This window comes from Amia ocellicauda, chromosome 13 (genome assembly GCF_036373705.1).
Source record: "Amia ocellicauda isolate fAmiCal2 chromosome 13, fAmiCal2.hap1, whole genome shotgun sequence".
In the NCBI taxonomy this organism is placed as follows: domain Eukaryota; kingdom Metazoa; phylum Chordata; class Actinopteri; order Amiiformes; family Amiidae; genus Amia; species Amia ocellicauda.
Genome location: NC_089862.1, coordinates 7,903,746 through 7,930,880, shown reverse-complemented (window position 1 = coordinate 7,930,880; position 27,135 = coordinate 7,903,746). Strand labels below are relative to the sequence as shown.

Sequence of the window (27,135 nt, the reverse complement as noted above, 5' to 3'; positions counted from 1 at the left end):
ACATTTTTGTTACCTGCATGTATTACCTTGCACTTGTCCACATTGAATTTCATCTGCCAGGTGTCGCCCACAACTGAATATTATCAAAATCCCTTTGAATAACCTGTGCTGCCGAGATTGTATCTGCTGAGCCTCCTATTTTCGTATCATCTGCAAATTTGACAAGTTTGCTAACTATCCCAGAGTCCAGATCATTTATATAGATTAGAAACAGTAAAGGCCCTAATACTGATCCCTGTGGAACTCCACTAACAACCTCACTCCAGTTAGAAGCAACTCCTCTAATCGACACCCTCTGTTTCCTAAACATCAACCAGTTCATAATCCATCTACTTACATTACCCTGAATGCCTACAGCTTCCAATTTGAGGATCAGTCTTTGATGTGGAACCTTATCCAAAGCTCTTTGAAAATCTAAGTATATCATATGCTTTCACATGATCTACAGCTGCAGTTGCGTGTTCAAAAAATTCTAACTGATTAGTAAGACATGATCTGCTTCATTTAAACCCATGTTGACTATCTCCAAGAATATGGTTTTCATTAAAATGCTCCTCTATTTTCTGTCTAATCATTTTTTCATATCAGAGAATGCTTCACATCGTTAGAAAGCTGAGACACTTGGCAAACAACAACAGTGAAGAGTACACATGGGATTAAAGGAAGACACATGGATTTGGTGCCCTTTTAAGGGTACCAGAGGGGTTTGTCAGCTTAAGGGTTCAATTTTGTTGAACAAAACTATTCCAGGAGTTATTTTTTATCTCCAATTGTTTATTTGTTCTATGCTTTAATTTCAGTACATTGAGACATTAAACTGCATACATTTCAATAAAACTCGTAAAATGGAGGTGTTCTAAAACTTTTGAGAGGTAGTATAGCTATAGAACAATAATCTCAGCATGGGCTTTTCAGATGAGGTTGAGTACTGCAAATTACACTTGGTTTAAATCAATATTTTGGATATGTTGCCCTCGATAGAAGTTGAGTTGCGCACCTTTGCCACAGAGTGATGCATTCTGGGCATGGTAGTTGTCTGTAGGAAGCAGCATGTGTGCCGCGTCCAGTGTGAAGTTTACAGTTGCCATTTGAGCTTACCTGCTTTTGAGATCATTTTGGATTAAAACAAATAATAATAAAAAAAAACATCTACAGCACATAAGCCTATGTAGTGCACTTCAGTTTCAGCACTCAATTATGTATTATTCTCTTCAAAAAGTTTTTATGCATTTTATTTAATTTTACTCTTGAATTCAACTACAATAATCCATTCTTAATTTATAAATCAGAAAAAACAACAGCAATATGGGTATTTTAAGGTCATTAATGGTCTTTCCAGCTCTATAAAAGTAGTTTTTTCCCCTTAATTTCTTATTCTTAGTCATGTTTCACCCTGTAACATCAGTTTGGTATTGGAAAGATTTAGGAAATCAAGAAAATGAGTGCTATTACCAGCCCCTTTTCACCCATGGGTTTTCACCCATGAAACAGTCCTTTTTACCAGTGCATTACGGTCTTCAGAGCAACTGCTTTGCTCCAGCATATAGGCTAGTATTCCAACAAGTCCATTTAAATGTGTTTGCAACCATTGCTTTTTTAGCATCAACTCAATGTAGTACTATTGCAGTACACTTCCGCTCAAGATTCTTGTAACCTCTTAATAGAGCTTGTGCCACAGAAACCACAATCAATACTTAGGTCACAGGCTTTATTTTTTTGAAAGATCAAAGGTTAGTAATTCTTTTTTTTTTTATTTTTTTTTTTATCAAAATTATTGTAAACTCAGAACATGAAAACAAATCAACAACAAACGATCTGGTTATATTTATAAATAAACAAACATATCTCCAACACTTTAATTAAACACACTCATTTGGCTTAGTTAATTAACTAAGAATCACAGCAAACATCAAGAAAACAATTAAGACTGTTTTCTAACATTCTGTAATGAATTCAAAATAATAATAAACAAACAAAAAAGTCAATCTTTACAACAACGATTTTCAAAATGGCTTAACCAACCAAAAATACAACATGCTGGAATAATACTGATTTTATGTAGGCCTAAGTCTTCAAAGCATCTGATGAGTCAAAAATGAGCCTACTACTTACTGATAAATCCTCTTTATTACCACTGATATTTAGCTTCGAAAAACTGTCAAGGTTCTCTCGTCCTTGTATAATTATGGGTATTTACATATTGAAGTGCTCACTGACTGGCGATTTCACAATCCAAGAACCACAGCCCTTCTGCATTAAGTACAATTTAAGCACATTTTTTGCTTCTTGATAGGGTTTTGCCAACATCTGAAACAAGAACAACAACAAAAAAATCACTATACAATAAACACAGAGGTACATATTTATTACAAATGGCAATGTCATACGTGTCCTTCTATAAAATGGTATACAAGAGAATTGGTATCTCTACACTAATGAATCCTTCCTCTACAAAATATTGAGAGGTTTCTTCATTTATTGTTCTAAAGAGAGCAACAGTACCAGATAGATCATTTTTAGGTCATATTGGCGAGCCCTATCGATATTTTTAGACTTTTGGGTGAAACAAGATATATATAATCTCGATATTTCTTGTTTTCCTCCAAACAAGCTACAAAATAAGACCAAAGACATTTTTCAAACAAGACTTTCTTTAATCATTAAATATGCAAAACTAACAAATACCACTTCCCGGGCTGTCATGGTAAATATGATTTTTGTTTTACCTGACTTTACATGAGTATTTAAATCAATTAAAAATTGCCTCTAGTATGCCTGTAAAAACAATTCACAAAATAACAAATAATTGCTGTCAAACTACATTTTGACGAAAAAGCACAGAATACGCTCTCATGGCTGCGGAATAGACTTCATGAAGCCCAAAGAAAATGTAAAATTATATATATACAGGGTATCTGCACATTTACAAGTACAAATTGAATTAGTTTTAAGACCTTTTTAATACCTCTAAAAGGAAAAAATAATACCATTACTGCGGCAAAATCGACAAACTAGACTACAGTATATACCGTTATTGAGTTGTATTGAATTTGAATTCACCTTAGCACCTTAGCTAACATGCCTTCTCATTAACGAAAATAAAACTAATGGCGGTAGACCCAGTCCAATGGAAAACAATGTCACCCTACATTTACCATCAAATAAACAGCGAGTGACTCGATGGGCATAGTACTTTTTCGAGTGCTAGCATAGCGCTTGTGCTTTTCAGATTTCATGTGATAATCCATTGCTTTACAAGTTACAACCCATTGTCCAAGTTTGAATGTTTTGTGACAAAGTTCACGCCCCACGAATCACTGGATAGTTTCAGCAAGCCCCAATATTTGTTGTCCTCCAACTTCTCATTGAACTTGCATTTACCCATGGCTGAGCTAACATTGCTTGCTCGCAGCGTCGTGTTCTTGTAGGTATTGGACATTGCGGAAATGGTAATTGTTGTAGGATACAAAATACCGGTAAAATAAAACAAAAACTTTCTAAACGCACACACTGCAGTCAAAACATGAATAACTATATAGCCTATAATAAGCAAAAGCTCAAAAATGGCAGACAATAGGAGAGGGAAACAAGTGTAAACGTAAGTATTGGAATAATGCTCAAAAGCAATATTTTATAGTTAAAAAAAAAACCAAATACAATTGCAATAAATGCTCCTCCGCTGATAATGTCCATGAATCACTATTTTGCATGTGATGTGCTGCGCTATTGCACTCTGTACTGTGCAGTAGCAATCGCGTATAGATCAGTAGAGTAAAAGCACTCGGTGCCATTTGGACCTGGCGTTTCACTCGCAGTGTGTTCACACCACTGGCAAAACCCACGAATGATCTGCCATTCCCATTATCACTGATGCCCCTGAATCAGTCATGTTCATATACAAGGTATTTCCAAAACGAGCTCTCTTCAGTCTCCATTTCCAATCCATGTTTATTTGCGGGTAATCACTGTATCCACTCAATCTGACTACAGCTGTAAGAAAACACCTGTAATGCTGTACAATGCGTGTGTTTTTCAAGCACATGAATGACTGTAGACAGGTAGAGATCACCACTTGAGAGTCAGACTGACTGTATTGTAAAGGGAAGGCAGGATTATGCGTTAAAATTGTTTAATAGTATATGTAAATAGACCAGTAAAAATAACCCGATTTTGGCTATTCTAGGGAAATGTGTTTATAACTTATTTTCACGTTTATGCAGTTAAAACGCTGTAGACATGTTTAAGATGTATATGTAGGAAGTCATGAACGGGTATGCGCAGTGTATTTAGGAACATAGAGTAATTCCAATTTTAATAATGAAAATCGGTCAAATTGACCGGCTCGGCACTTCTAGTGTTAAGGATCCGCGGGGACCCATATATATATATATATATATATTATATGTATGTATATATACACACTCACCTAAAGGATTATTAGGAACACCATACTAATACTGTGTTTGACCCCCTTTCGCCTTCAGAACTGCCTTAATTCTACGTGGCATTGATTCAACAAGGTGCTGAAAGCATTCTTTACAAATGTTGGCCCATATTGATAGGATAGCATCTTGCAGTTGATGGAGATTTGTGGGATGCACATCCAGGGCACGAAGCTCCCGTTCCACCACATCCCAAAGATGCTCTATTGGGTTGAGATCTGGTGACTGTGGGGGCCAGTTTAGTACAGTGAACTCATTGTCATGTTCAAGAAACCAATTTGAAATGATTCGACCTTTGTGACATGGTGCATTATCCTGCTGGAAGTAGCCATCAGAGGATGGGTACATGGTGGTCATAAAGGGATGGACATGGTCAGAAACAATGCTCAGGTAGGCTGTGGCATTTAAACGATGCCCAATTGGCACTAAGGGGCCTAAAGTGTGCCAAGAAAACATCCCCCACACCATTACACCACCACCACCAGCCTGCACAGTGGTAACAAGGCATGATGGATCCATGTTCTCATTCTGTTTACGCCAAATTCTGACTCTACCATCTGAATGTCTCAACAGAAAACGAGACTCATCAGACCAGGCAACATTTTTCCAGTCTTCAGCTGTCCAATTTTGGCGAGCTTGTGCAAATTGTAGTCTCTTTTTCCTATTTGTAGTGGAGATGAGTGGTACCCGGTGGGGTCTTCTGCTGTTGTAGCCCATCCGCCTCAAGGTTGTACGTGTTGTGGCTTCACAAATGCTTTGCTGCATACCTCGGTTGTAACGAGTGGTTATTTCAGTCAAAGTTGCTCTTCTATCAGCTTGAATCAGTCGGCCCATTCTCCTCTGACCTCTAGCATCAACAAGGCATTTTTGCCCACAGGACTGCCGCATACTGGATGTTTTTCCCTTTCACACCATTCTTTGTAAACCCTAGAAATGGTTGTGCGTGAAAATCCCAGTAACTGAGCAGATTGTGAAATACTCAGACCGGCCCGTCTGGCACCAACAACCATGCCACGCTCAAAATTGCTTAAATCACCTTACTTTCCCATTCAGACATTCAGTTTGGAGTTCAGGAGATTGTCTTGACCAGGACCACACCCCTAAATGCATTGAAGCAACTGCCATGTGATTGGTTGGTTAGATAATTGCATTAATGAGAAATTGAACAGGTGTTCCTAATAATCCTTTAGGTGAGTGTATAAGCAAACATATCAGCATTGATCCACTGGCTAATGGATAACGCCTGGATGAGGGCGTCAAAGTAAAATAAATAAATAAAATAACTATACAGCTGTTAATGGCGGCACTGGTTTTTATGTATTTATTTTTTCATATTTGCAACAGGCTTGTTGTCTTGTATCAGGGGGGAGATTAAAGCTTTCGATTTACAGCATGGAGCACCAGATTGCTGTGTTTATATGTTTTTAAGAGCCATCACTGCCTTTCACAGGAGCTCTTGTTCTTCCACCTCAGTTTTCTCTTGAAAAACAAACACTGTGATTGGCTCGCATTGTCTCTCACAAAGCCACGCCAGCAAACCAGGTCTCCTCCACTTTCGCAGGCGCTCATATTTTCGATTTAATTCAGCGAGAATCTGCGCTGAGAGATTCCCTCCTGCGACTCTTACTCAACTTTTTGTGTTCGAATCTTCTGAAAAATCCATGGATTCGCAAAATTCCGCAGACTTTGGTCCCAATTAAAATTTTAAAAATCAGACCACTGATTTAAATTAATTGTTACACTTTCTTTCGCACCGATTCCTGGGAGATTTGTATTAGATGTATATATAATAAATAAATAAATTAATTAAATAAATAGGACAGGTTTGCGATTATTAATTTAACAATATTTAAAATGAATAGTATAACGATCAATCAATTTATATTAATTAAAGCTCCCCATATACACGGAAGCTTCTTTGGGCGCAGCACAATTTCTGTATTCTGTCAAATAATGCTTCTCTGTTGAAGTACCATGCAATGTCCTATTTAAAATCAGAGCCAGGCCTCCCCATTAGGCAAGATTAGGGAGCCGCCTAGGGCGGCACTTGAATTTGAGATGGCATTTTGACAATTGGCTGCTGCCCTCCGGCACCCCTGATGAACACCGTGAGCCTCCCCCCCTCCAGGACAGACGGTTTTGTTGATTAATGTACATGCTGGCCATATCAGCCATTTCAAGTCCTATTTCTCAACGTGTTGAATAAGAACTACACCGTATTAATTTAATATTTTCATCATATTTTTACTATGTTCTTAAATTGTACCTGAGCAATTTTAATATTTTACCAGAAAGGTGAGATTTTTTTTTTCTTGTAATATTGTAACAGTCACAATTATAATATGCAGCATTATGGTTACTGTGTAAGGCCTCCTCAAGATAAATAATTACTTTGGGGTATGTCTATTTAGGCAGTAATCTGCATTTGTGCATTACATTCAACATGTTAATGTTCGTGTGAAGCCCTACTATTTACATGAGTCAGTCCTCGACACTTAATTTAATTAATCATGATTCAACCTGTCTGAAAGCTATTGTTTCCACTATGTTGTTAATATTTATAATCTGTAGCTAAAACAAATGAATTTAACACTACGCTACTTGTTCAATCATGACAATTAAGTATGTGTGTGTTCTGTTGCACTTTGACAATAGTCCACTGAAAGAGATCATTGACTGATTGATTGATACAGACGTTTCATGACAGGGATAAAGTTTTGCATGACTACAGCAGGGGGCAGATTTTGAATAAAGGGTCATAATAGGGCTGGGACCACTCAATTCACAGGCTATCAGCGAAATAGAGAAAATAACATCTGGTAGTATTTGTTCACGTCATTAATTGTGCATTACTATTCCAGTAATTACAGTAGTGGTTTGTAACCAGACCCATTAAAACTGGATTTTTTCAATTTTCCTTGCAATCAGTAGATTTCTAGTCATGCAAGAGGGACTGGGGTGCTAAATTACCATGAGAATGATAAATAATACAATAATTGTTGGCCCTGATCTTGACACAGGGAAATCAGAGGGGCTGAATCTCCTCCTGCCTGTCAATGTCACTTCACTGCCCTGACCTACAGTGAGGGAAAAAAGTATTTGATCCCCTGCTGATTTTGTACGTTTGCCCACTGACAAAGAAATGATCAGTCTATAATTTTAATGGTTGGTGTATTTTAACAGTGAGAGACAGAATAACAACAAAGAAATCCAGAAAAACGCATTTCAAAAAAGTTATGAATTGATTTGCATGTTAATGAGGGAAATAAGTATTTGACCCCTTCGACTTAGTACTTGGTGGCAAAACCCTTGCTGGCTATCACAGAGGTCAGAAGTTTCTTGTAGTTGGCCACCAGGTTTGCACACTTCTCAGGAGGGATTTTGTCCCACTCCTCTTTGCAGATCCTCTCCAAGTCATTAAGGTTTCGAGGCTGACGTTTGGCAACTCGAACCTTCAGCTCCCTCCACAGATTTTCTATGGGATTAAGGTCTGGAGACTGGCTAGGCCACTCCAGGACCTTAATGTGCTTCTTCTTCAGCCACTCCTTTGTTGCCTTGGCTGTGTGTTTTGGGTCATTGTCATGCTGGAATACCCATCCACGACCCATTTTCAATGCCCTGGCTGAGGGAAGGAGGTTCTCACCCAAGATTTGACGGTACATGGCCCTGTTCATCGTCCCTTTGATGCGGTGCAGTTGTCTGGTCCCCTTAGCTGAAAAACGCCCCCAAAGCATAATGTTTCCACCTCCATGTTTGACGGTGGGGATGGTGTTCTTGGGGTCATTCCTCCTCCTCCAAACACGGCGAGTTGAGTTGATGCCAAAGAGCTCGATTTTGGTCTCATCTGACCACAACACTTTCACCCAGTTCTCCTCTGAATCATTCAGATGGTCATTGGCAAACTTCAGACGGGCCTGTACATGTGCTTTCTTGAGCAGGGGGACCTTGCGGGCGCTGCAGGATTTCAGTCCTTCACGGCGTAGTGTGTTACCAATTGTTTTCTTGGTGACTATGGTCCCAGCTGCCTTGAGATCATTAACAAGATCCTCCCGTGTAGTCTGGGCTGATTCCTCACCGTTCTCATGATCAATGAAACTGCACGAGGTGAGATCTTGCATGGAACCCCAGACCAAGTGAGACGGACAGTTATTTTACGTTTCTTCCATTTGCGAATAATCGCACCAACTGTTGTCACCTTCTCACCAAGCTGCTTGGCGATGGTCTTGTAGCCCATTCCAGCCTTTTGTAGGTCTACAATCTTGTCCCTGACATCCTTGGACAGCTCTTTGGTCTTGGCCATGGTGGAGAGTTTGGAATCTGATTGATTGATTGCTTCTGTGGACAAGTGTCTTTTATACAGGTAACGAGCTGAGATTAGGAGCACTCCCTTTAAGAGAGTGCTCCTAATCTCAGCTCGTTACCTGTATAAAAGACACCTGGGAGCCAGAAATCTTGCTGATTGATAGGGGATCAAATACTTATTTCCCTCATTAACATGCAAATCAATTTATAACTTTTTTGAAATGCATTTTTCTGGATTTTTTTGTTGTTATTCTGTCTCTCACTGTTAAAATACACCTACCATTAAAATTATAGACTGATCATTTCTTTGTCAGTGGGCAAACTTACAAAATCAGCAGGGGATCAAATACTTTTTTCCCCTCACTGTACCTTCTCTGTCTGTGTCAGGCTGCCTCCACCTCCTCTGACTCTGATCCATCCATTTCTACATTTAAATCCCCCAGCCCCACAAGACCTTCATTAACTAATCCCTCAAACTCATCACTGTCCCAGTTAAAGACAAAACTCTTGCTGAAATTCATTTTTCCTGCCATTTCTCATTCGACTACTACAACTCTCTTAACTTAAAATTGTAATCTCTCTTCAAACTCTAATACAAAACCGATTTCAGTGCTTTAACACATTTTTTTTTGAAGATTTTTTAATGGATAATGTGAGTTTGATTGGATAGAAAAAGTAATCATGAATTCCACATGAAGGGCTACAAAAACAAATTTTATTATGTTTTAGTCAAAACTGTGTGTTAGACTATATTCTGTATTATTACAAATTAATAGAATTGCTATAAAGACACCTGCAGCATAATAAATTAAGACTAAGGTCACACAAACTAGAGCATCCTAATGATTTAACTTACTCTCAATAAATGTTAAGGGTAAATCTGCACTGAATTTGAAATGGATACAGTTAAGGGTTTGCTCCAAAACCTCTGCACAAATGGTAGTGCATATTCTACATGTTCTCTTCACACATGCATCATAGAAGCTGAGCATATGACAAATGGTTCCTCAGTGCTGTGGTTGCAGGGAAGAAAATCCACAAGATGGAGCAAAATTCAGACTGCTCTTTTTATATTCAATTGCATTTTATATATGCATTTACACCGATCAGCCATAACATTATGACCACCTGCCTAATGTTGTGTAGGTCCCAAAACAGCCCTGACCCGTCGAGGCATGGACTCCACTAGACCTCTGAAGGTGTGCTGTGGTATCTGGCACCAAGACGTTAGCAGAAGATCCTTTAAGTCCTGTAACTTGCGAGGTGGAGTCTCCATGGATCAGACTTGTTTGTCCAGCACATCCCACAGATGCTCGATTGCATTGAGATCTGGGGAATTTGGGGGCCAAGTCAACACCTTGAACTCGTGATTCATCAGACCAGACCACCTTCTTCCATTGCGCCGTGGTCCAGTTCTGATGCTCATGTGCCCATCGTAGGTGCTTCTGGCAGTGGACAGGGGTCAGCATGGGCACCCTGACTGGTCTGCGGCTAAGCAGCCCCATACGCAACAAACTGCGATGCACTGTGTGTTCTGACACCTTTCTATCAGAACCAGCATGAACTTTTTCAGCAATTTGAGCTACAGTAGCTCGTCTGTTGGATCGGACCACACGGGCCAGCCTTCGCTCCCCACGTGCATCAATGAGCCTTGGCCGCCCATGACCCTGTCGCCGGTTCACTGCTTTTCCTTCCTTGGACCACTTTTGATAGTTACTGACCACTGCAGACCGGGAACACCCCACAAGAGCTGCAGTTTTGGAGATGCTCTGACCCAGTCGTCTAGCCATCACAATTTGGCCCTTGTCAAAGTCGCTCAGATCCTTACGTTTGCCGATTTTCCCTGCTTTTAACACATCAACTTTGAGGACAAAATGTTCACTTGCTGCCTAATATATCCCGCCCACTGACAGGTGCCATGATAACGAGATTATCAGTGTTATTCACTTCACCTGTCAGTGGTCATAATGTTATGGCTAATCTGTGTAAATTTGAATACAATGAACATGTCTAACTTTATAGCAACATTAAAAATGAATACTACTACCTTTGCTTCACGGTAAGAGACAGCATCAAGAAGGTTTTCTCTCTGAGCTTCCTTGGCAACCAAATTGAAACGACTCAGCATTGCAGCTTTGCACAGTCTACTTGCCATTGCTGCACTAGTTGTAAATGGTGACCTGATGGGGAAGCAAAGGAAATTAAAATCATTCACCAAAATTGCAAATAAAGCTGTGCACTTTTGTTATATTATTTAATAAATGTTACTTTTGATCCATACTGACAGTGTTTTCTCCGGTAAGAGCAGGGGGAGGTTGCTGTATTATGTACTATGCCTGTATGAATATACATGACTACACTAACAAGAGACTATAATATGTACAGTAGATGCCACTTTATCAATCATGCTTAAGACAACTTCCAGTTAACATTTTTATATGAACCAATTCTATCTAATATAGAAGTATGATATTACAATCATTTTCACTATTTTATAATTTATACAAGTTAAGTAATTTATCTGTTCATAAAAGCAAAAATAATCACCTCACTGTGGGTTGAGAACATAGCGATAGTAAATTGCTGAGGTCTACGACTATTTATGTTAAGCCCTGAAATAAATGGTCTCTTATAACATTAAATGTAACTAAAAAAATACCAGAAAATCTAAAGAATAAAACTACTACTACTTACTGTTCCAGTGTTTTTCCATTTAATCCATCTACCATCTCCAGAGAAATGTCTCCTTGGCTCCAGTTCATGCTCAGTGCTTTCTGTGCTGAAGGCACCTCTACTGGATACAGTGCCGGAACTAGACTGATGTGGGGTCTGTACACACAGTAGTACATTGGAAGCTTTGAAGTGATCCCATCTACTCGCTGTTTCACGGCAATCTCTATTCCTCGAACATCACTGCAGCTTGCATCCCCTTAAAACAAGCAAAACAATGATTAATAATGAAAGGAAATCAAATTTTAAAATATAGCTTTGAAGTTCACAAATATCACTCAAGTGGTCTTACTGTAGTTACAGAAATTACAGTGTTCAGTTTTAATAAAGAACATTAAGGAATACTTTGGGATCTTACCAATTAAAATGCTGCTGACATAGATGGGTTCAATGAAATGGCTTAGGAGAGCTCCTTGGAAACCAAGCACCTCCCATTGGGTAATTTTGTCACTGGCTGACATGCTCACTACTTTGGTGGGCATTTGGTTGAATGGGGAAGAGAAAACAGAGAAGACTTTCCCTTCTACTGTCACATGAAGGCCAATCTGGTTGTTCACCTCCCAGGCAGAAATGGAGAGAGGGTTTAAGCGCCTGGAACAAAAATGATTGACTTTAGGGCATTTGTGGTCTTTGGACATCACCTCTTCAAGGTAAATATGGTGAAGAAAAATATGGCTTTTGACAAGAGTTTTGGATATATGCTCTGTACTCACAGGTGTGTTGGAAGCTGGGCAGCCCCCTTTGGCAGTTGATTCATGTAGAGATGAAAGCTGATATTGCTTTTCAAACTGAGCAACTTTGTGGTTTCATCTAGCTGAAAAATTGATTTTTTCACCATTGTGCAGTTTTTACTGTAGAACAGTAAGAGGTGGCGATACAGATACCTGTAAAGACAAAAATGAGAAACCTATTTAAACTTTTGCCAACCATGGAAAGTGTGAGAAGGCTGTGGTGAACACAAAACTACTTGCAAAATGTATTATGCCTTGAACTGCAATGTATATTTTGTAAGTCGCTCTGGATAAGGGCATCTGCCAAGAAACAAATAATAATAATAATGAATCTGACAGGTTGTTCACAGCTGTAAGCATCAACACATTTCCTTAGCAACGGTCTCTAATCAAACCTCAATCCAAGAGTATCACTTGCGAACAGTTAAACTGCGTGGGGCTACTTATTTTTATACAATATATGGAAACATAACACTTAAAACTATGTGCAAAATGTTTTCTGTCAAATAAACAAATTGAGATGTGTAATTATGGTCGTACGTGAATAAAGTGTCATTCTAAGTTTGACTCCTCGTAACCCATTAAACAGGAAAATATATTTATTGTATCTCTATCATAGTCTCTTATTTTTATCATTGTAGACTAGATTAGTTTTGTAATAGTATTTAGTATTTTATGATGGGACGGAATGTTTTGTTTTGGGCTCAAATGTTTTAATATGATTGGGTATTAAAGGCTACTATTTAATTTAAAAAAAAGAAAAAGAATAGTGAACAGTTTTTGGCATGGAACATCCAGAAACAACAAGCACATGTTTGTTACATTTTAAAGTGATGCATTGTTCTTATCAATATTTTATTCCAAAAAGTGTATTTTAAATGTTCCTTTTACAGTTAACACCAGGCTATCAACTGAAACAGGTGTCAGGATTTGCTCTAAGAAAAACAAACAAAACTTCTATAACCAAGGTGTGTATTGTGAGAATAGAGACAAGCTCTTACACAAATAACTAGAAGGTAATAATGAAATCAAGTTCCTATGACATTTTTTATCCTATTAAACAAAAAGGTTAATGGCAATAAAACTGAAGGATACATAATTGTAACTGTTCAATTTGTTTTATCCTGGAATATCTTCCATTGCGCATTTACATGGTAAAAACCATGTGCACATTTATTCTTCACTATGCTTACCGCAGCAAGGAACGCCTTGCAGTAACAGCAGCATGTGAGTCATGAAGGATCCGTCCATTGGGGGTAACACTCTGATTAGTATTAAAATCCCCTGTTCCAATGGCCACAACATCATATCCTGTAGCTGCATGAAGATAATCAGTAAAATTTAATAATATAACAACCTGTAGTTCTCAACTGTTGTGCTTTAAGTTCACTTGTTAGATTCAACATCCCATACACACTTGATCGTTCTGATATGACGTCCCCTCTTCCTTCAGCAGTAAATTACTTCGGCCTACATCTTAGATAATAATACCACTGAACACATCTCTATAATTACAGAGACCACAGATTCAAATCTGACAGATGTATGACAGAAATACCAATGACCTGCGTGGCTCAGGAGGTTGACAAATTCTAGCTCCTACTCATTCAAGTCACCAGAACAAGTCACCAGACCGTGACCCAAAACCAAACTTCATAATATAACCACAGAGCCTATATGCCACATGTTGTATTTGGAATTTGGTCACCTTCTAAAACATGTGTGCCAATGAATGTAGAACAATTTACAGAAGCACGAAGACATTTTAAAAAGTTTACTTAACACAAGCATTCCATAAGACATGACTGCTCTTAGGTCACTTACGTGACTGAATAACAAAAGCTGCCAATGAACTTCCACAACTGCTGAACTCTGGATGCTTTTCCAGCAGCTTATCGAACACCGATTTAACAACGTGTGGAATCTTTTCACTGAGGGGATTCTTTCGCTCTAAAATGAACCACAAGGTAACAAGGAAATCAGCACTGTGCGTCTTTTTCACAAGAAAAATTGAAAGCAAGACATACATCCATACTATAAAACTCCAGTTTCTAACATTAATCTTATTTTAGTTACAGTATGATAGCTAAAGACAATCTAATTTTAAACATTAGTCATTTTTAATCAACCAATAACCTAGGTACATAATTGAAGCAAATCATGTTTTTTATGATGTCGCCATCTTGTGTTAGTATAGTGCAATTCTAAAGGCACAGAACCAGAGATTTTCCGTCGTCGGTGCTATACTTTTTTTAACCACTGTGCTACTTCATAACTTTCTGAAGCAGTGCATTATCTTGTAGTGGGTGTACATCTTCATACTATGTGATTTAAACCAAAATTTAGGAAAACCACACTTATTCTTACCATAGATATGCCTTTCAGATCGGAAATCTGGGCAAGGAGACTCATTTCCTTTCACAGGTAAGGGCGGAGGGCCTACTGAAGAGTCACAGTGAAAGATCTTAAAATCACTCGAAATTGTAATGTAATGCAAGAACCGTAAGGCAGACAAAACATAAGTTTAGTATAGAAAAACTGAATTAAGTTGGCATCTTAGAAACAACTGGAGAAGTTTATTGACCTGTCTCCATCAATAAATCAAACGTAGCTCAGAGTGCAGGTTTCCTTTCGTTGGCTTACCCGAGGCATCAGGCAGCTGGGGTTGGGACTCGAGGGTGGGCAGCAGTTCCTCAAGAGCCAGTCTTGCAGCACTGGCTCTGGCCTCCTTTTTATTCAGGCCCATCCCTGTCTTGTACTGCACACCGTCAATCACAGCACAGAAGGCAAAGTAAAATCCTTGTACATTGCCTGTGATAATTAGATTAAATTAGCATAATGAATTGGAGAGGTAGACAACCATGAATGTTTGAAATCCCTGTTCCTGGCTGATTTAGAGTATTTAATGTTTTGCAGTTTTTAAGAGCAAAGGGATCAAGCTTGTTTGAATGTGAACCAAAGGCAATACATATAGCCATCTTCCGATCAGTGTCTGGATTCAATCTGAACTTTCTGTGAGGTAAACTGAACTTCCTGTTAAATGGTTTATGAAGTTACTAGTATTAGTAATTCAGTTAGAAGAACTCAAAAATATTATGAATGAACCAATTTCAGTTTCAATCCCCAACCACTATTCACATTAAGGTTATTCTAGCAAACCATTTATTTTATCAAACAAAACTATAACCCCTCTGGAGTCTGACCTGGTGTATGAGGCAGACCACCTTGATCATGTTCCAGTCTAAAGTGCAGACCGATATATAAATAGAATATCTGTCCTATATATAATATATTATATATGTGATACACTCTGCAACATGTTCCTACCTGTGGTCACCGTTTCCTTTAATTCAAGCTGAAATGGCAGAACCTGTGCAAGCTGGTATAAAGCTGACACAGAATGAGTTTCACCCCGTTTGTACCTCTCAATAAGCTCTTTGGGTAAATTCTTAGGCTGGGCAGCAGCATTTTGTACATTATGAGCAGCTGAAAAACAGGATCAAGTATTGAATTACTATCTTCACAAATATATTCCATATACAAGTGTGCCAAGTCACACATAACAACAGTTAATGTTAATTTGTTACAGACCAAACCATGTCAAATCAAAATTTCAAATGTCAATAAAAAGCATCTGATAATCTAACCTAAATGAATGTATGACATGCATACTCCTACACACTCATTATGCATATAATTCCATGCAATCAACTCGCTGTTAGATCAAAAGGGCAGAATTGTAACTTTCTTCATGATAGCTTCTAATATTATAAAACAGAAGCTACCTTTTTGAGAAATGTCTAGTCTGGTCCCCAGGTCCTGGATGTTGTTGTTGCTGTCCTCTGCATACCTCTGGGAGAGGTAGGACATGCTTATCCCAGGGGGAGGAGGAGCAGTATTCTTCTTGAGGATCTGAGCAAAGCTGGGGCCCCTGGAGCCCCGCCAGGAAGTGTGGCCCATCATTGTGAAGGCAGGCGGGCTGGGGCAGCAATTCAATCAGTGAAAACACACACGTCATCAGCGTGCGACTGAGAGAGACGGCACTGCAGCTTATACTGAAGGACGCGAAACAAAAGCGTCGCAAATGCGTAGTGCAGCACGTTTACGCTATAGCTGAAGTATAATTTGTTTAGAAGCATTTAATTTGGATTATATTGCAGATAGATACATTTGTCCGTGTTTACCACTTTACACTAGCAGACTTTACTGGGTTTTGACCACGGTACACACATTTTACCACCGTATACTGCAGCAAAAACAAGTCCGTTTCTGTACCACTTTACACCGCTGTGTGTAGCAAGAGACGGCGGCAAATCCTTTACATTATTATATCACCACTATGGGATACAAGAGTTTTTCGTGGTATAAATATACCAAATGCAATCCTGGCTGTAGTGTAATATAACTAAACGCTACTTCCCTGTAAAGTACTATACGTAACTATACTCACATGGCACAAAAGTCTTATCGATGCGACTCAGCGATCCGTGACATTTTTAAAATCGGTAAAGACTTCATAGCACACACCATCTGAGAACAACTTTCATTGGCTATAATTATATATATATATATATATATATATATATATATATATATATATATATATATATATATATATACACATATGGATAAGTTGTTTTATAAGACACTTACGCGCACACACGGTGGACTGCAGGACCGAAGTGGATCAATGCCGAGCTGGCAGAAGTGCAGACTCGGCCCTGGTTCAGGCCTACAACGAGACAAACCCGGTGAACCGCCAGACACTCAAATATACATTTAAATCACACATGTATATAATTCGCAAATAATCGGATGATGTTGTGAAATTGTTCTGGCGCGTATTTTTAAATAAAGCTTCACCTTCCCGCTGCGACGAGTTCTGCGTTGACCGCACCACGTGACCCAGCACACGTGTTGCACAGCAGACTGCGCAGGCGCGGCGGCTGCCTTTTGTTCGGAAGAGAGCATGAAGACAGTGCTGGCAGCCTTACAGATCTTTAAAGATGCCCAGATGAGAACTGCGTGGTGGGTGCAATGCCAAGCCCAGTCATGGTGTACCACTTATAACCTGAACTCCAAAGTATGTCTTTGGAATTGAAACCTTCAGACTCCCAATACTTTTCTTTTTAAAGGATTTAAATGGATGCTGAACACCAACTTCCTTGCAAGCATGGGTACCTCCTCATTACTTCCACTTGGGGTTGCGTTTTGACATTGGCATTAGCTTCACGGGGTAATGTAATGGAAAACACAATTACATGTTAAACCCAAATTACTTAAGTCAGAAATAAATAAGATAAAATAGATGCACTGATCCTGACCATGAAACTGGACAGGAGTATGGAAAAGAGTGAGCCCAGGATAAATGTGGTTTGTGAGAATACCAGGACTGAATTAACAAAAATTGACAATAAACTAATTAAATAGAGTGACAATATGCAGGCTGATGGCTAATGAATGATATGAAATGATAAGCTTTTACACCCACTTTTACAATGTGGTGAAGGTTTGTATGCATTCTTCCTCTCTTACAAGTATTTCCATAAGACTGCCCACATTACCCGAAATATGACCACAAGTACGTAGCTTAATGTAATTAAACTCATTTTTTCTAAGGTTGTATAAACTGATATCAAATCTAAGAGACATACAAATACAGATATGTATTAATCTGAATAAATGCTCTTAAAGAGGCTCTCCTACAGCTCAATTTGCCAGTAACAGCCAACAAATATAGTTTCTAAACTTGGATACATTATTTCATCTTTAAAATAATTAATCATAAAAGCATTTGTTTAAAAAAGAAAACCAAAGTAGAATGGCAATGGTTTATTATGTTAAGAAATCAACACATTATGAAATTCACATTAAAGAGTCAATACATTGTTTTTATATACATTAGTCTATTGCACATTTCATTTAAAAAAGGAATGCTAAGCAGCAATTTAAATAATTATCCTACTTTTTTGTTCAAAATATACACAATACCACAGTTGTGCAACAATTTTGTTAAAACCCATTTTAACTTGTGTTAAATGCACCACAGTAAACATCTATGCTCAAACTCAATACAGTTCAGGAATAATAGTGTCAATGGAAAAGTAGTATACAGTATTGAAGAAATATCCAGTGTGTGTATCAGGGGCAGAAAATTAAATACAACTTTTTTATTTTTTTACATCGCTTTTCACATTTTAAGGTAATAGTAAAGGAAGTGTCACAGAGAAATTAAAGGTACAATAAATAGGTTGCTATGTTAATGTTCTTCTTTCTCTCTGCCTCTCTTTTCCTTCTCGTCTTGGAGTGCGGTCCCCAGCTTCTTTATCAAGACTGAGAGGACCTTGTCCAGGGGGTCCATCACTCCCCTCTGAAGCCATTTTGGAATGGTAGTCCTTGCATGATGGAATCCCAGTTTCTGCAGTATGTAGTCGACACCAACGGGATCGATTTTTCTCCCAGTCCATGAGATTAATCTGAAGGATAAAATGGTAGCATTGGCTTGCAAGATTGACAGCACTCAGTTTAGCTCTATTTAATAAAGTGGCACAGTATGGAAACCTTTCATAACAGTTTTAGTTTGTGATTATTTCTTTGTCTTGATCTGTATTCTTGAGTTTACTGGATTTGATGTTATAGAGGTCTGTTGGCCAAAGAGGTCTGTTGGCTTCGTGAGAATATAATGTAATGTAATTAATGGTTAATGTTATAAATTGAAGCAAAAGGGTATTTAAACCCTTTGACATATTCATATACACAATGTATAGATCAGGGGTTTGAAACTAATAGGTTACAGACATTATGGTATAGGTGTGTTAAAACATGGTGGCTTTCTTACCTCAAGGTTGGCTCAAGGTGCCATGTGTTGCACATGAACTCTCTCCAGTCCACAGTGGTGTAGTTAATCGTGTCCTCTTTATCTTTGTCTGTCGAATTCTCGTCGTGGATCGTGGTCGGACTTTTTTGCCCAGGACGAGCAGCAAAAGTGCGAGGAGCAAAGAGAGCTGGATGTAGCAAAAAAATTTATGTTTAGAGGTTTATACCGTAACACTGTGATACATTAAAAAGTTAAATATTTTCTAATTCAGGTTATGATGTCTAGGTTTCCAATTTTTTTCTATTTTATTAATTGATCAAGTTTTCAAAGTTAATTTAGATGTTAGCCATTGAATAAAGATCACAAACAATATTTCTACAGAAGAAAAATGTAAATGTGTAATGGTAACATCTTCCTGAAGCAGAGATTATACATATCTTCAAACATCAATGTTTAATATGTGGTATTATACTAAACAGAAAAAAACTATACTAGTCATCATTCACTTTTACCTTTTTCTTTTTCTTTTAGATAGGCAGACACCAGGTCATGCAGGAACATGATTAGCTCCGCATCCATGGTAACACATATGTGGTCTGTAAACTCCGTCACCACACTACACTCCACCTTTGGCTTGCTGCTGGTTTCTGGAATCAGACGGTAAGGGATTAATGGAAGATGTCTGATGTGGAAGACAACTTGCTGACTTCAGTTACCATATTTATTTTAAGAGCTGAATTACTCAAAAGATCATTAGATACTTTGACAGTGGTGACTCAGTTCTACATATCTTTGGTTTGTTTAATCTCATCTTTTCATCTCATCTGTGAACATTAACACATTCAGACGTCTAAAACATCCTCTGTGCATTTCACTGTGTATAGCTATGTCTTCAATGTCAATTAGTTTGTCTACTTTCATTATTTTTCAGTCAGTAACGTGGATTCATAGGAATCAGCATAACAAAACGACAGAACCAGAGGAGTGATTTACAGTACTGCACGAGCTTTCATATGTGCAATTCTGGCCAAAATGTAATGCACTTGCACATGGTTCCATGTCACTCCAGGTCCACAGCAGCCTTACCCTGTAATGATGGCTCCTCTGGTTCCTGTACATGAATGGATTTGAAGTCCAGCTGCATTCTTGGCAAGGCGAAGATGGTCTCGGTCTCGTGGTTATAACTGGACGCTCCTCTGAACCCACTCAGCAGGCTGGAGCTCCTGGCCGCTACCCCGCTCTCAGGGTTGTTTGCATCAACATTTCGAAGGAGGTTCAGCTCTTCAAGAACAAACAAAACAATTCAGATACATTCAACATGCCCCGTCTGACCGAAATATAAAGCCCTCAAAGGCCATCAACTGGATTACCTTCGTTCCTCATGGCAGTGACATAGTTGAACCACTCCTTGACGCTGGCGACTCCGTGGGGTGGGTTTTCATGGCGCCGCCGGGTGATTTTGGTGATGGTTGCCATAGGGCTCTCCAAAGCTCCACAGGGCTTAGTGACCATGGTGTTATGTCCCAAATGGAAGTCTAAGGTCTGCACGATATAGGTGGAGTCATCACAGGAGCCTTTCAAAACAAAATCATAATCTTTATGAGAGAACATACCGAAACACACTCTTCCACCAAAAATTACTACATAAACCATTTCACTCTTTTAGCTATTATGATATTTAATAATTTACCATCCTCCCATATCTTCTGAGCCTCAGTCCAAAAAGCAATGTTGGGCTCTTCCAGGTGAAACAGAGCCCATGATTTGGAGCGGAAATTAGGCCCATGGAAGCAAGCTAGGGTCATGTGGTTCCCATGCAGACTCATCGATCCCCCCAGTTGAACAGCATCCTCAGGCAAAGGCATCTGGAAGAGAGAGATGTGGCAGCCAGCAATCATCTTCAGCACACTGGGCCAGTGGCGGTGATGGGCAGCATCCAGGTCTGAAAGAACAGGCAGCATTTGCTTGGGTTTAGATTTCTGAGGGCCAAGCAGGCAAAAAATTTAGCCAGCTAAAAAGGATTAACTAAGAATTACTTTAACTGAAAATATAAAGCTTAAGTTATATCAGTTTTATCAAAATGATTATCATTTGTTTAATTTAAAAAAAAATCAAAACAATACATCATTGACACTTCATTTCACAAAGTAGTAAAAGGTTACAAATGACTTAAATCTTAAATCTGTACACTACAATATGTAGGATGCGTCAAAATACTATGCAAATACTGTAAAGCTATACATTAGGTTTTATTAAAATAGAGATCCTAGAAAATACTCACATAATTCAGAACCCTTTTCTACATTGATGACTGGTGCTTTTGGGGGTATGTAGGGAACAGGCCCCCAGGTAGACAAAGCCCGTTTGCTGGTGTCAAACTGCTGGGTAAAAAACTCCTGAAGCTTCATGCCTATCTTAATGAGGTCTGGAGTAGTGGATCGAGATATTATAACCTGAAAAATATCCCACTGAAGATCACCATGGACAAAGATCTCACTGTAAAACAGAAAAAACAATAAAAAAAATGCTTATTTATGATTTGGAGGGCCAAACTATTTAATCTCAAAAGTGTTCAACTGCATTCGTACTGTAGGCTACACAGCATGCACTGAAACAGTAGAGAAAATACATTGTACCGTATCACTTAACACATTTGATGTTGATTGTAAGAATAAACCTGACCATGACAGTAATACCACTTGACAATATACAAATTCAATAATTAATAAACAAATTGAAATGACAAGAATGACATGCACCTTTTTTCTGACAGACTTGTATCCAAGGTGTTGTACAGATTGACCTTCCATTCATCTTGTAGCTGGAGGTCCGCATTGCTGAAAATGCCCATGAGGATACTGGAGCCCATGTAATCCACTCGCGCTTCTGTGGAGCCCATGGTGATTTGGATCTTATGGCTTGGCTGCTGGGTGGGGTGCTCAGAGATGTGAACTGAATGGAAGAAAGTGAACAAATGTATAAGTAATCTACAGGAATGAGAAGTAACCGTGGCATGGACAGAAAACTGTGGACAAAGTATATACCATAGTGAAAAAACACTGAAAGGGTAACTTACCAACCATCTCCAGAGTATTGACATCAATATTGCCTCCCACAACCCCCCCTTTAGAGTCCAGTTTGGACCTTCCCAGGCCAACAGACATGCTGATTTCTCGGTCTCTGTTACTGCCCACTGAGAGGCGACCTTGGCTTTTCAGGCCACTGGTTGTCCACCTAAAAATAAAACAAAACATCCATCAACTAAGTTTTTATTTCCCCTTTAAAAAAATAATATATATATATTTTTTTTAATGAGCATCTATGAATATGAAATGAATATAATTTGAGTTGACCCAAGTTTGAAATGGATCTGTAATTAAACCATTTACACTCCAGGGCTATATTTCCATAATTCACCCTTATTGTATTTCCTTTGTTAAAACAATGTTTGTTACTGCCCAATACACATAAAATGCTTTTAAACATTTTTAAACAAACTGCTTTAGCGAAAAATATATCTGCATTTTCAAAAAATAAAATATTACAATTGCATAAAACACCATGCTTACTAAAGTTCCTTGCAGATCTGGCTTGAAAATCTAATATTTTGGTAAGTTACTTTCAAAATTAAAAACAATAAGCAAAATATTAAATACCTTGAAATAACGCTTGGATTTGAACACATTTTCTTTATTCTTTATCATAATGTTATATATTTTTCAAACCTCAATTTTAAATGTCTGTAGTTTCCTTATATGGAGATGTATGACGCTAACACTTGGCATGAAGTTAGACCCAAACCAGAAATCATGAGAAATCATGAGATCACTAAATGATACACAAAATGAATAGTCATCGGATTTTGGTGGAAATGGATAAGTTTCTCTGACAAATTGCATACCGTCAGTAAACTATTTTTGACCTTTCATTATTTCTATGTTTGTTGCTTTGCTGTTGCTGTAAGTTTTTTTATAAGCAAACTTCTATATGATCACCATATAAGGAATTTATTTGACCCCGACTCACGTGTTGTTCCCCATGACATTGCTCATGTTCATCTGCACGTTGAGCTGCTTGAGGTTAATGGCAAACACGACCAGCGTCTCCCAGGGAGAGCCCTGCTGGCAGCCCGCTTTGTTGTTCTTGTTAAAAGATGGCGTGGACGTTTTCGTAATAGAATCTGTCAAAAGCAATCGATCGTGAATGCGTAGCGATCTCCAAAATCAATGTTCATTTGATTCCTACTGCTTACCTTTGCTGAATACAGTTTTTCATCATTCATTGAAATGTTTTCTTTATTGAAAAATCAACCCCCATATCATTTTATTCCCAGCCTAAATGCATGAAAACATTGGAAAAGGTGCTTTGTAATTTGGGTAGATTTGCTTTAGCTTTGTATTACGTTTTTTATATGAACTTTAACCTAAATGGAAAATAATATATCAACTGAAGTTAAACAGGTCGGTCTAATTGCCTGTGTGTGTATTTGGATAAATATCAATACAAGAAGCCGCAACGTGATCTAGTTACCTCTTCTAGGGACAGAGGAGTCCGAGACGCTGCGGGAGCGGGAGACGGCGGGGGACTTGAGGCAGTGAGAGAGCCCCCCAGGGGAGACCGTGCTGCTGGCAGAGTGGTCTCCGAACACATTGGGCGACTGGGGCATGTGCTGGAATGAGGAGGACTGGGTTGGCTGCTCCCAGGTCCTCCAGTAGGCTTTCCGGGTCGACTCTGGGGAAAGGTGCTGATTCATCCCCTCAACAGAGTCAGGGGTGCCAGGGCCTGAGGCTGCAGTCATGGCAGAATTAAAGAGCGAAGAAAAACAAACAAACCAAAATAATGTTATTTGTCCTTTAATTTTATAACTCAAAATATAATGACAAGCTTTAGTAGCTGAGCATGTCTTTGAGCCAGGTGTACTACAGTATCACATGATCAGCATATATTCTGTTCATCAGTGGATAATGTTGTGGAGACAGTGGTGTCGGGTGTCCTCTCACCTGCAAGGTCCCTCTCACCTGGCAGGTTGATAGTCTGGTCTCCCAGGAAGAGGCGCCGGGCGATGCTCCTCCTGTACCAGGCCCGGGGGAAGGCCAGGATCTCACTCAGCCGCCGCATGTCGTATTTAAAAGAAGCTGATCCGATATCACACACAGCTGTATCGGATGGAACACCGTCTCAGTCAAATGTGTATTTACAGTGTTTCAGAAACAATATTATAATACAAAACATGCAATAAGGCATGGTTTTCAGTGCATAGTTAAAATAATCACTCGATTGTCAGGGGCAGATGCAGTCTTGTAAGTTGTTAGGGTTCACTGCATTCATTCAGTTAGAGAAAAGGCCCCTGGGAACAAAGCACTGGCTTAATGTTGTTATGGTTGCATACTGCATTCAGATTCTTGTTTAATTCATTTATTAGCTAAAAAAGATTGTCAATGGATTAGAATTATTTTGACTGATTCACCACCTATCCGTCCCTGTACACTTCGAAACAACAATGCTAATAGAAATGACTGTATTAAGTAATAAAAGGAGAACCTGAGATGTTAATCAGAGTGGTGTCTATCTTGCCCCCTTTCCCTGGCATGAAGCTTTCAATGAACATGGCCCCCCCAGATCGGCGCATCCGGGACAGGCTGACTTTCACAAACTCCAGATTGATGCTCAGGGAGTCCTTGCGGCCCGTTACAGAGGATGGCTCCTCATCTACAGTCCCTGCACAGAGCACAAGAGTTATGACCACAGCTTTAGACTTACAACAGAAAAGTTTTTAAAAGGTTTTAAAAAGGTATTAAAAGGTCAATATTTGCATTTCACAGTTCTCAAATTATTCGATTCTATGTAAGACGCCTTTTGAAGGTCACATGACAACCAGCACTGGGTGTGACTGCTCCCTACCTAGTGGTCCTGGGCCAGGGGGGAGACCCGTGACGGCCGACTTCTGCTTCCCAGCTCCGTACGGATGGAAGACGTACAGAGAGAAGTCAGACATGCAGGCTGTGAAGCTGAGGCCTGATGAACTGGCACAGGAGCTGGTCAGGTCAGACTGGCTGCTGCTGTGCCTGGTTCTGCTCAGAGGACTGCCCAGCCCTGGGGACGAACCTACACAGAGATCACACAGAGGAAGAAGGATTGACAGTTAAATTAAAAGAATTCAGGCAAGTCATTCTCGATCATCTTTAAGGACGTGCTGTGAAAGCCAACTGATCTGTACCCTTATTGGCAGCAGCCTTCAGGACACTGTGAGCCAGGGAGGGCACTGAGGGGCTCTGGTGTGGCCCATCGGCAGTGTGAGCAGCAGCCGGCGTCTCCAGCTCTCCCCGGTTTGAGGAGAACACCAGGTCCAGAGAGGGCAGCTTGAGCATGCACTCCACTCTGGACATGGGCAGGCAGCTGAACTTAATCTGAGAGGGCTAGAGGCAAAAAACAAAACAAAAAAACATCACCCAAATCACATACAGCTCAATCACAACAAATCAGATCGTTACACAACTGACATTAAAGACCTGCATGGATCCCACAATACAGGGAGCAGCTGCACAGAAGAGACTGTGAAGTCTACCTGCACTCTGACGTACACCACCACGTCCACCGGGAAGGAGGAGTAGGCGGATGTGGAGGATGACACTAAGGAAGTGGTGGACTCCTCCAACTGCTCCACCGGCTCGAACTGGCCCATGTCTTCATCCTGAGAGTTGATTGCTGCCACAGAAACAACACAGAAGCCAACAAGGAGAGAGAAGACAGGCTTTTAACCACAGTTACACATAAACACCCCTGCTTACAGCAGCTTAAGACACTCAAGAGAACAGTGGTCAAATTAAACCAAATCCTACTTCGATACTGCCAGTACTATGTACTTTGTTTCCAAATGTTCTAGTTTGATCAGCTGTTCTGTTAAAAAAATTGATTGGCTAAATGACCTTGTCTAATTTGCATGACTAATTTGTTTCACCAATCATCAACTCAACGTGTGCCAATGTAGTCTGCACATACCAGGGTTCCTCTCCACTGGAGTGATGGGTATGGTTTCCAAGGCTTTCTCAAGGAAATCCAGGAGACAGGGGCTGATCACCATTTCTTCAGGCAGAGTCTGAAGGGCCACCCAGGCATACAGCTTTGCAGTTTTTACCCCTCCACTTCCTTTCCCTTTGGCTGCAACAACACCAGACATATAGCAATATAGCAACACCAACTTGTATGTCTGACTTTAATTGTTCTACCTTAAATGTTCATTAGCATTAATTTGAGCCAACACTTTCATGAGAATGTTTTTGTTTTGTAACTGTTTGTAACTACTGCCTAGTCATTGTTTCTACATTATAAATACATATAAACAGGAATTCCTCATTTATTTTACACTCGGGTGGAGCAACTCCGCTGATTTTCAGCATCTACACCATGGGGTGATTAAAATGAGCTAAAGGGTATGAACAACCAATTCTAGGAATAGGAGACAAACCAGGGAGAGGAAGGACGGGATTTCGATGAGCATGCAGGTATTATGAGTGCTACTAGTACCTGATGGAATAGGTGGGGGTGGGGGAGGAAGAAGTGTATTAGTCTTGGTTTGGGCTGCAGAGGGAGGAGGGGTATCTTTCATACCATACAGCTTCGACTCTTTAGATAACGTTCTTGGCAAAGAGGATCCTCTGGATGCATTTGGCGATTCTGTCTTCAGGGTCTTTGAGTTGTAGTGCAACTGTATTTAACAACAACAAGCATGAAAACTGGGTTCTGCACATAAACACTGGATAGGGTACAGATAACGGTCTACAAGGTGCGAAGTTCCAGGCGAATATGAAAATGGTTTATAGTAGTGCACATCAGTTAAAAAACGTATTTGCTTTCACCTAAAGTATTTCTGTGAGTTACAGATGGGAAATGAAACCGGTTTGCTACCTTGACATCTACTCCAGGAATGTAAAAAACCGTCGTCTCAAAATCACTGGGTTTGGTCTGCAAGGAAGATGGCACTTTCTTTCCGGCCAGTAAGTGTGTGGTGGAGGTGTATGTTGGCTGAAGCTTTTTCTTCTTTGGTGGGGACTCCTGGTCCAAACTTCTTGAGCTGCGGTCATAACTCCTGTGAAAGCAAAAACATTCAAGACCA

The 27,135-nt window shown here is 39.5% G+C and overlaps 2 protein-coding genes across 12 annotated transcripts in view; both read right to left on the bottom strand.

Moving 5' to 3' along the window:
- Window positions 1–1,737: 1,737 nt before the first annotated feature.
- Window positions 1,738–17,110, bottom strand: adad1 (adenosine deaminase domain containing 1 (testis-specific)). Its single transcript, XM_066720963.1, has 13 exons — window positions 17,069–17,110; window positions 16,859–16,937; window positions 15,991–16,184; window positions 15,533–15,691; window positions 14,849–15,016; window positions 14,573–14,647; window positions 14,030–14,155; window positions 13,399–13,522; window positions 12,188–12,358; window positions 11,833–12,065; window positions 11,439–11,673; window positions 10,792–10,924; window positions 1,738–2,307 (listed from the first exon to the last, which is right to left on the bottom strand). The coding sequence occupies exons 3-13, from the start codon at window positions 16,166–16,168 to the stop codon at window positions 2,194–2,196; spliced, it is 1,716 nt and encodes a 571-aa protein (XP_066577060.1). The 5' UTR covers window positions 16,169–16,184; window positions 16,859–16,937; window positions 17,069–17,110; the 3' UTR covers window positions 1,738–2,193.
- A 912-nt stretch (window positions 17,111–18,022) lies between these two features.
- Window positions 18,023–27,135, bottom strand: part of kiaa1109 (KIAA1109 ortholog) — an 86,922-nt gene continuing 77,809 nt past the window's right edge. For 7 of the 11 annotated variants that reach the window (XM_066719826.1, XM_066719832.1, XM_066719829.1 and 4 more), the window contains 19 exons: window positions 26,928–27,108; window positions 26,547–26,727; window positions 26,022–26,180; window positions 25,588–25,727; window positions 25,240–25,438; window positions 24,924–25,127; window positions 24,564–24,740; window positions 24,023–24,178; window positions 23,553–23,810; window positions 23,049–23,202; window positions 22,099–22,256; window positions 21,782–21,974; window positions 21,304–21,518; window positions 20,713–20,964; window positions 20,393–20,596; window positions 20,109–20,303; window positions 19,535–19,669; window positions 19,044–19,209; window positions 18,023–18,681 (listed from right to left, as the gene is read on the bottom strand). In XM_066719826.1, coding sequence (XP_066575923.1) covers window positions 18,465–18,681; window positions 19,044–19,209; window positions 19,535–19,669; window positions 20,109–20,303; window positions 20,393–20,596; window positions 20,713–20,964; window positions 21,304–21,518; window positions 21,782–21,974; window positions 22,099–22,256; window positions 23,049–23,202; window positions 23,553–23,810; window positions 24,023–24,178; window positions 24,564–24,740; window positions 24,924–25,127; window positions 25,240–25,438; window positions 25,588–25,727; window positions 26,022–26,180; window positions 26,547–26,727; window positions 26,928–27,108 — 3,544 coding nt within the window. In that variant the 3' untranslated portion in view covers window positions 18,023–18,464. The remainder of the gene's footprint in view (window positions 18,682–19,043; window positions 19,210–19,534; window positions 19,670–20,108; window positions 20,304–20,392; window positions 20,597–20,712; window positions 20,965–21,303; window positions 21,519–21,781; window positions 21,975–22,098; window positions 22,257–23,048; window positions 23,203–23,552; window positions 23,811–24,022; window positions 24,179–24,563; window positions 24,741–24,923; window positions 25,128–25,239; window positions 25,439–25,587; window positions 25,728–26,021; window positions 26,181–26,546; window positions 26,728–26,927; window positions 27,109–27,135) is intronic. The other 4 variants (XM_066719827.1, XM_066719837.1, XM_066719836.1 and 1 more) reach the window with 2 other exon arrangements.